The sequence below is a fragment of the Lepisosteus oculatus genome, chromosome 7, assembly GCF_040954835.1.
Source record: "Lepisosteus oculatus isolate fLepOcu1 chromosome 7, fLepOcu1.hap2, whole genome shotgun sequence".
In the NCBI taxonomy this organism is placed as follows: Eukaryota; Metazoa; Chordata; class Actinopteri; order Semionotiformes; family Lepisosteidae; genus Lepisosteus; species Lepisosteus oculatus.
In genome coordinates, this window is record NC_090702.1 from 32,552,855 (window position 1) to 32,563,019 (window position 10,165).

The window sequence follows — 10,165 nt, forward strand, 5'->3', positions numbered from 1 at the left end:
TTGATCTTTGGCTTAATAAGAGGCTCATTTGAAAGCCTACTGATCACACATCCTCAACACTGATGCTCCTGTTGGCAAAAGAAAGAGCCAGGAAAGGGTATTAAAAGATCAACGTCACATTTGTTTTATCTCTCGCGCATGCAGCGATTCGAGAGACAGCAACATTAATAATGTGTCAAACGTGATAATCAGGAGAGCCATTGCCACCTGCATTTCTCATCCAAGCTGGAGCAAAAGCATGAGCGGAATAATAAAATCAAACTAATTTCAAAGCCATAACATTGCAGAATCTTCATCAAAACAAACAGGCCATTTATATTTGTCTTTGCATGTTCATCTACAACTCCTTGGCAAGAAATAGGAGTTGGAAAAAATTCAGCTGTGCGGACAAAGATAGACTGCAAGGTAATTGAAGTCCTGCTGAAAAGCACAGACGTGGGGTGTTGGTGGGGAGGGAGATCAAATTGGAAATACAGGCAATGCATTCGCATCTCCACAGCACCCGGAGAAACAGGAGCTTTCATTTCGATTTTAGATTTTTGTCTTGTAGTCGCCATCTTTCTCACAAACACTACTCATGGATTTATAGCTGAATGTCACACAGCAGTACTTCCTAAATGAAATACCACGAGATGGACAGAGTTCAGCAAACCTCAATGTCAATACATGTTTGTTCTTTACATGCTGGTGCCTCTAGTAAGAGTCCACCATTCACACCAAAGATGGATTTGTCAAGACAAAATTTTCTTCAGGAAGTGTTATTTCACAATGTTGCAAATGACAAGAAATGTTCTTCATGTGTTTTGGGAAAAACAATAATGCAGAAATTAAAGATGAGATACATGTGCAATACATCTTAAACCTAACTAAGGTTCAGGGCTGCAAACACCAAAATCGATGAAACACCACCTTGTTAGACCATTCCTGGAGTTCCTCTGGTAGTCAACTAGAGGGACTTTGAAATCAAGGGCTCATGCTCAGTGCTTAATAGACCTCAAGGTGGAGATTTTGCTTGTTGTCCCTCTTGTTCTCTCTCTGTATTACTGATCTATAGCTCTCTACAACACAAACTGAGTTATAGGTTTACTTTTTTCAGTCCAACTCATTGTGGTACACTGACACCCTGATAAAGAAACTGTACATTTTACACAAAGCATGTAGTCAGAGTCCACCTTTCACACCAAAGATGCATTTGTCAAGACAAGACAACAATTTGTTTATTTCAGAAAGTGTCATTTCACAGTATTGCAAATGACGAGAAATATTTAAGGGGAAAAATAAGGGGAACACCACTGGTGCTTCAGGAACGCTTAAAAACCAGAGAGCTTAAAAATCCACAACAGAATGGACAGTGCATTCATCATGACATCAACCAGCAGATTAACACAACAACTTCTCCTGCACCTCCTGCATTGAGTTTAATTTCATTTTTCAGAGAGGCACGACACAATGCATACTGTAATTTGTCAAAATACCTGAAAGCAATTCAAACCTGTGACATCTTCAAGACACACCGGTCTATACTCTTATTTGATACTGCCACAAACACACATTATGAAACTGGCTGCAGTTAAGATGCTACCCCAGGCTGCTTCTCCAGCATAACTAATGCCCAATCACAGGCAGGGGATATCAAGAGCTGATGCAAGAAATCATACTGAAACCTTGGCGATACTATCTCATTGGCGGTAGTTCCCACAGGTTCCAACAACTCAAAGCAACAGAAGCTCCAAGTGTTCATTCTTTACTGTAGGCCACAAGAAAAACAAATCAATGGACTGACCACTTAGAGTGGGGGACTAATAAGTCAATTTTCCTATTTTTCTTTTATTCTGAACAATATAATTTCTCATCTTTTTTCATTTTAGCCATAAGGATATAATAATATGAGCAGTAATTTAGAGTACTTGTTCTATATTAAGTCTAAGATCCTGCATAAGCATTAACCAATTTTTAATAAGAAACAATATTGTTTAAACATTAAACATTGTTGTTAATGTTTAATGTACTAGCCTACCAGTGCTAGAAGACTGACAAACTGTAATACAGAAGTCTCCACAAGATACTAAATCTAAGGACACTGCAGAATTTCCCTGAATTGCCTCAAACGTCAGCATTCTAGTCCCTTAAAGTGCACAGTTTATGTAACACATAAAATTAAGATGACTGCTCCCTTTTTTCTGCTTTTCACAACTTTTAAAAACCAGGGTTTAATGTTTCAACTCACAGTAGTTCCTTGTTAAAGATTCAACAGGAAGAAGATTACATCTTGCACAGTGGAGCCCCACTTTTCCCGCTATGACTCTGCTAAAATAATCCCAATACACAGAAGATCACAATGAGATATGAATATTCAGAATGGAACAAGATGCTCAGAAAATGGTCTGAAAAGGTTCAATGAAATATACATCACAAAAGCTCTTACATGGCTTAAAGCAATGGAGGGCTATTTTGTAGTCAGTATTACATTAGTCATGGAAAACACAGGGACTAAAAAAATAATTACAGTACTGTACAATATAAGCATGTTATAACTGGTGCTCTCGCTTGTTTTTAGGACAGGCTAGGTGTATAGTACTAAGACCCAAATATAGTTTTTAACTCAAAACCTCCCCTTAGTGGTATTCAGCGCCAGGTCTCAGCGCCAGGAGCCCTACAATACAGTCACAGAGTTACCATGGGACCTTCATTCAATGAGACTAATGGGTCATCAGCAGCACACCAAGGCTCCGCTGTCACTCCACCAGCTCCATGGATCCCAGCTTCTAGAAGACCCACACAGGGGCCTCCTGAGCGACTCTACATCTCTGACCTCATGCATTCAGAAACCCAGGAGAAATATGTGGCTTTAACATAACAGCTGGAGCACCTCAGACTGCTCACAGCCATCAGGTAACTGAAGGAATCGGATCCATCAGGTGCACATTCGCAGAATATTCAGACACTGACAAACGGTACATAAAGCCAAATGGAAAGAAATCAGAAGTTAAAGCAGTTCCAGCCAGGTTATGTCAAGTTCACAAAGGTTTACACAAATTTTGCAAATGAAATGAGACTGAGGGTTGGCATGTTAAAGAAAGCAAAAGAAGGTTTAAAAGAGAAGGAAAAGTACTGATTTTGCTACTTGCTTTTCAGCACCAGTGAAGCCCCTTAGACACTTCCATTTCTGTTTGAGAAACCCCAAAGACTAAGCCAGCATTTTATTTCCACTGGAATTCATGCCTGTTGGTTTTTGTAAGGTTATTCGTTATAGTTCATGAAGTACAGAAGACTTATCAGTTGTCATATCCATGTTCATCTATCCAAATTCTTTCTGCTCTGCCTATATTGCTGGTGTTATATTTGGTATGGCTTTACAGCATCAGTAAAGTCTCCTCTTAAATTTCTCATTGATTAATTGCCTAACTGAGTTCTGTACAGTGTCTGATTCTGTATTGAAAAAGAAATTTTCAAAACCAATAGTTTCAGCAAAAAACTTTAAAATGACTTTCAGATGCAACAGTGAAGAAACATGTACGAAGGGCAAATATACTGCTGACAAGCTGCATGATTTTTAGATGCATGCTGTATCCTGACACACACCAATATATCTCTATACTCTGATTTAGCCTTCAAGACATCACAGACATACTTAGTCCAGCATTCACTAAGGCAATAAACTGCACTGAACACACTTCCTTTCTGCTAAATCTATTGAATTTTACAAACTAAAGAATGGTGCAGTTAACACACATTACTAGAACTCCCTTGAAAATACAATAAACTTTTTCTGGAGGTCTAATAGATATCTGAAAGAAGACCATTGCAGATTTCTTAAGGAACTATATTAGCATTAGGCTAAATGCAGGCTACATTCACTGGCATCAAGAGGTAAATTGCAAAAAGTTATTTTCTTTAACTACTGGACCTTTAACATAGTGCACAACTCATACATTAGTTTAAGTTGCAGCATACCAAGAGACCAATACCCATTCCCATATAATTTCAAAAGGAAAATAAGAAAAGGGCTTTAATGTAGAAAATTCTGACAAAGTCAGAAGCCAAATAATGAAGTCTGCCATTAACTGACACTTCAAACAAGTACAAAGGGTGACTTTGGCAAGCTTTCATTTGCATAAATGAGTAATCAGTTTTGGACAGCCATATGAATTCAGTCCGACATGTTCTGATGGCAGCTGTGCTTGCACTGATTGAAAGCTACTGTACACATCTCCATATTTGTGATCAACATCACACTCATGAATGCTGATGAAAATGTAAATGTTGTCACATGCAGAAAACTAATTTCCTATGTAGCTAATTACTCTGGGCACACCTAACCTACCATTAGAAACCTAAGGCCTAGACAAAACAAAAAATCTCATACAAAACATTCTTAAACTCTCCCTTTAAGACACTCCCTCCAGGGTATAAATGGAATACTACCACTCCAACTTGTATTTTTACTTATTTCTGGTTTTAAGACTGTAAGCCAAAGAGTACCTCCAAGATTGAAAAGCACTGAAACAGCTGAAACACCCCTTTCTCATTTTTAGTTACTATTACTACAAAATGTATGTTTAACAATGTTCAAAACCCTATTGAAGGGACATTTCGAATTAAACTACGCATAAATATAGCCTCCACAGGAAACATCAGGTGTGAAAAAAATTCTTAGTATGACTAAAGAGCTTTTTATTTCCATTAAGAGATCAAATCAGGGCACAATTACACTGTACATTTAAAAATTAGCAGTGGGTGAGTAGTACCAGAGAAAGTAGTATTAGAGTTTGTTCCATTTGAGGGCATATTATGAGGACAGTAGGGTCTCCATAGTCGCAAGGGTTCAGTGCAGAGAACTGTCGCAAACAGACACATTTGCATAAAACCAAGTAAATCCCTATATGTCACAGACCTTACTAGAGTGTTTAGTATTCATGGCTGAAAAACATACAGTAAGTACTCCATCCCTTATATGATAATTAAGTTCAAATGCACTGGATTTCAGTTAATTAAAATGACATTGATCAACTAAAACAATAGAAATCTCAAACTTATAGTGATCAGTTGAAATAAATAACATGAATGCCTCCTCTGTGTCCACCAGATGCCTACACTTTCTCTCTCTGTCTCCATGATTAGCACACCCCACTGTAATGAAACAGGCAATAAAACTGTCAGTGAGCCTGGACCTTTCTTTTAATAATCAAAATAAATCCATAATCTCAATCCTCAGAAGTTCTTCAGTCATAACTCTCACTCCTATTAGATCCTCACTGACACAGAGACTGCAGGCCTGTCTGCTGATGGCAAAGCACAGGACCCAAAAGACTACCCCTGTGCCATTTAGACTCTCTACATTTATTTCTGAGCTCTCACTCATGGCATAGACACAAACCTCAAGCCCTTTTCCACCTGGCAGCTAATATTTACCTGATTACTGATCCCAGAGAGTAGCCAACCACCCACAGCCCCAATCAAATATGCTCTTTTGCGCCTATGCAATTTCTTTCCCACTGGATACCAATCAATCAATTAAGCCAGGTATGTTCAATTTCCACTCCAATCAGTGGCTTTAAAACTAAGCCCCTACTTTCATCATGATGATCATGAAAATATTCTGTCTGATTCTGTCTGAATAGTCTGATTCACACGGAGGAGGATGCCGATTAGCACTGCTGCCACACACTGTAGCTCTTGGGACCTGGGTTCAGCTCTGGATTGGGAAGACTTCCATGTGGAGTTTGCCTGTTTCCAAGCAAAGGGCGTCTAGTTTCTATCAATGTCTACAGCTACAAAATAAGTCATTACCAGTTTGTCTTAACGAATACAATAGTATTTCCGGAACAAAAGGTACTGTAGTTGAAGCATTTCTAAACCTTTTCACTTCTCAGCTAACTGCTTTATGTTCCTCCAAAGCCTTCTTGATCTCTTATACCTCAGCAGGGCCGTTGGTGCAGAAAAAGATAAAAAATACAATAGAAGCAGCTTGAAATAATGTAATTTATATCTTTTTCAACACAAATTACACCAGCACTACTCCTTTAAGTCTTTTATTATACAGTCAACGATGCTTATCCTGCCTTGGGTCATAAGAGACTAAGGACTAGCCTTGATTCTTCAGATTCTGCAACACGTGTCTGCTTAATCTAAAATACAAGTACAAAGGACACATTTCTTGGGTACACGGCTTATCAGAAATACTTTTTGATAAAACTAAAGGTTGCCAACCTATTTGATATGTTTAGTAAGAAATCTCTGAAAGTGGTCTAATGTTGAAATATAATGCACCATATACAGTTTGTATATATACTATATTGAATTCCTTTGAACCAAACTATTTCTCTGCAATTTCCTTCAAAGCTTACTCTATAGCCTCATTTTACTCTAGACCAGAAACACATATGCAGTCTCTCTGCCACGGACAGGGAACTGAGCACTTACCTGTACTTTCCCCCATTAGTGTCAGTGCAAGAGCACAGATTTCAGGGGGTATTTTTACTGGAGGTGTATTGAAAGTAGGAGAAAAAAGATGAGCACAGTATTCACATCTGGTAATCGTACAACAGATATTTCTATTTAAAGTGAAATTTCTATCTTGCTTCCCTGACAAGGCTGTGAGGAAAGTATATCAATTGTGCATCCTTGTCTGCTTAATTCCTGAAAGTGTGGAGCATTTTCAGAATGTGCATTGCAGAACATTTCTGTTTATAATTTATTCAATATTTCCACATAATGTGACAGAATAATGGTTCTGTGTTTGTACTATGTGAAATAAAATCATTGACTGCTGTCCGAATTAATGCTATTAAAATAACTGTCAAACCACTATACACTCAGACCTTATTGCTACTATAATATTTTATCTTAACTGGGTTTAGTTGTCACTGGTATAAGAAATTGTGAAACTATGTTTACATTTAAGCAAATTGCTATTTTTGGAGGATATATTTTCGCTAAGACATTTTGCATTAAAAGTTTTTAGGTGCAGTAGATTATCTAAAAAAAGACGTTAGTACTGACTGAAACTCAGCAAGAAGTAGACTTAGTTCATGAGAACAAAAGTAACCTTAATCATTACCGTGCTGCACTTGTATGTTTGTTGTTAGTTCTGTAAAAGCTTGGTAGTGTGTCTGTTATGAAGGTGCTATGCTAATGCAAGGCCTGTTTCACTTATTTGTTTCTAATTCCTGATAAAGAATCACAGTGACAACTGCACCGTTGCTCTATATTATATATTAATTACTCAATCAATTGATCCCTCGGTGCTAGGGTCCAAAAATCTATTATAAAACAGGTATCAGTTTTAGAATAGTACCAGTATTTCTACTGCCTTTCGTTTATATGTTACACATCTCATACAGATTTCTGGTGCTAACATTCACAACATCCATTTAGCTTGCTTCTACAAAAACCTTACCATAACAGCATCTTGTGCAGTATTTATTTACCCTTTGAGTTGTCACCTCACTCCTTAAAAAGTCACATTCTCCCTCAAAAACGTTTGCTAAAGTTAGAAGAATAAAAGCCTAATCTTAGCAAATGCACGAACCTGCTTTGCTCATTTTTCTTACAATTTAATTTATATTTGTTTCATACTGCAGCAGTTACATCCCACTCAGATTTTTTTTTTTCCTTGAACAAATGTAAAAGCTTAACCCATGACATTTTGCAATACAAGTGTAGATTTCCTAAATAATTAATGTGATTGTTAAATTCATAGCATTATTGAGATTTCTTTCTTTAAAGAATATTTCACCCTTTTCTGGCAAGGTAACTGGTTTTCAAGAGATCTATTGCAATACAAACTAACCCAGTTGATAGACAAAACACAACAGAAATTTTGAGGTAATAATCATAATAATTTTACCATCATGACTAGATATTAGGGCAGCATAATGGTGCAGTCGTTGGCACTGCTGCCCCACAGTGCTGAGGCCCTGGGTTCAATTCCGGACCTAGGGTCCTATCTGTGTGGAGTTTGCATGTTCTGCCTGTGTTCATGCAGGTTTTCACCGGGTGCTTCAGTTTCCTCCTATAGTACAAAGACATACTGGTAGGTTAACTGGCTTCTGGGTGTGAGTTGGTGTGTGTTTGTGGCTGTGTGTCCTGTCCAGGGTGTACCCTGCCTTGCGCCCATTGCTTGCCAGCATAGACTCCAGACTCCTGCTCCCCTGTGACCATGAACTGGATAAAGAGGTTAGAAAATGGATGGATGGACTAAACAGAAGAAAGCTCAGCTCGACTGTCAACAGCTCGTGACATTTCAACATTTTCTCACACTTCCAGACTGGGATGTTTTGAGGGATCTCTTGGACAAAGTTGTGAGGGCTTGTAGGAGTCCAGACCACCTGGTTGTGGACTGCTGTTTTAGAGTATTACAATGGCTTTTTTTTTCTTTTCTTTGCCACTTTTTTTCTGTCATCATCCTTTGTTTTCAAGCTAAAGTAACATTAAAACAAGCCCCGGGATATCAGAAAACCCTAAAACACATTTCAGCTTGCATTTACGTACTTGTTAATATGATTTTAAAACACCAGGCAATATATTAAAATGAGTACTGAAGAATGTAGCCAGCTATCTAACATCACAACACACTTGAACTTAACATTAAATCCCTACAGCACACGTGTAGCAAATGCACTGCCCGGGCATGTCGCTTCTGTAGTTCCTTCTAAATTTTCACTGTCCCAGACATCAACCCAGAATTAATTTCGATGAACTCCTAACTAGAAGTAAAAAACATTTTTGAATGTTCAATTGCTGTTTCTCGTTTGTTTATATTTATTGTGTTTGTCAGTAAAGCGCAGTTTCTTTCAAACCATTTTGTTTTGTATAGGGGCTTTGAGTAACCATTCGCCTTTTAACTTTCATGCCTGTTACTTTCTTGAAATAACTTCCACTTCACTTACATGTACAAGTAATTTTAAAAGCGCTATTTGTGCTGATACCTCGTTAAAACTCGAGATTTGAAGTTCATAAGAAAAAGAGCGCAGCAATCGCACATTGTGACACCTTTGGTTACATTTTACTTAGTTATATTTGTTTTAAAAGGAAATGATGAATATACCACTGAGGCATTACTTTTCCTTGTACAGTTCTAAAGGCTCTCTCGTTGGAATCTTGAAAACCAATTTCGGTCACCTTTCGAACCAGTAAGAAATGTAAAAGCACGCTCCGCTAATGACTATTTTCACTGAATTAATTTTAATTCTCCTTTTGAACGTTAATAATCTATTCCAGTGTTAAACGGACCACTGTGAAAACTGTTTTTCATTTCTGTAAACACGCAAATATGCACTGGCTTCAAAACGAAATACCTCCGGTTCCATTGCAGGCATACAAATGCAAAATTCAAAATTTTAAGGTAATTAACCTCAAGGTTTCTGTTTACGTTTCCATTTAAAGAAAGTGTCACTGTCGGCGTAAGATCAGCAGGACTGGGACGACAAATGTCTCATTTCCCGAGGCCTAGCTAAATACACTGAAAAGCCGAGTTCCTGCTATCCAAAAGCTCATACCTTCTCTGTATTTCTTGCGTAACTTCCTATGGACGTTCTTGACCACTCCGGACAATTTCTCCTGTTCCAGTTTCTTTCTTTGACCCTCTCCAGATGTAACTGCGCGGACCTGTCCGGGTTCGGTCTCTTTTCCTTCAAGCCCAGCATTGTCCTGGGGGTCCATACTAGCACACAGCTCCTCCTTCAGTCACCGGCACGCCAGGTCGCAGGCAGGCAGAGCGCAAACTGATTGCGTCTTCCTGACTCACAAGGCACGACTGACAGCCAGACACCCAATCGGAGACGCGTTGCAAGAAGGCAGCTGTAGAGGTCGACGGCTGGTTCACAGCAATTTCAGAGCCTCAATAGCGCATGCAAAACCAAAAACAAATTCTTAACGACTTTTTAGGGGTTGTCATCTGAATAAGTTTATTTCATAAACTTCACAGTCGCGATTCTATTAATTTTAGATCTTAGATAGCGGGACGTTACAGTATATTTTCCCTTTTCATTGACTTGCACCACATTCATTATAAATTGAAACCTGCATTTGAAAAGAGTGAATTGAAAACCTTATAACTTAACAATATTGTTTTGCAGATTATTTAAACTGTTCTTGGGAGTGCTGCATAATACACTTAGAAATCAGTAGTGTCACCCGCCTTTAAGCACTGTACGAGAGTGAC

The 10,165-nt window shown here is 38.3% G+C and overlaps 1 protein-coding gene across 2 annotated transcripts in view; it reads right to left on the minus strand.

Moving 5' to 3' along the window:
* samtor (S-adenosylmethionine sensor upstream of mTORC1) overlaps positions 1-9,739 on the minus strand; it is a 68,808-nt gene extending 59,069 nt beyond the window's left edge. The window contains exon 1 of one of the 2 annotated variants that reach the window (XM_015352660.2): positions 9,501-9,739. In XM_015352660.2, the coding sequence (XP_015208146.1) occupies positions 9,501-9,663 (163 nt within the window). In that variant the 5' untranslated portion in view covers positions 9,664-9,739. The remainder of the gene's footprint in view (positions 1-9,500) is intronic. The other variant, XM_015352659.2, reaches the window with a different exon arrangement.
* Between the last annotated feature and the right edge of the window lie 426 nt (positions 9,740-10,165).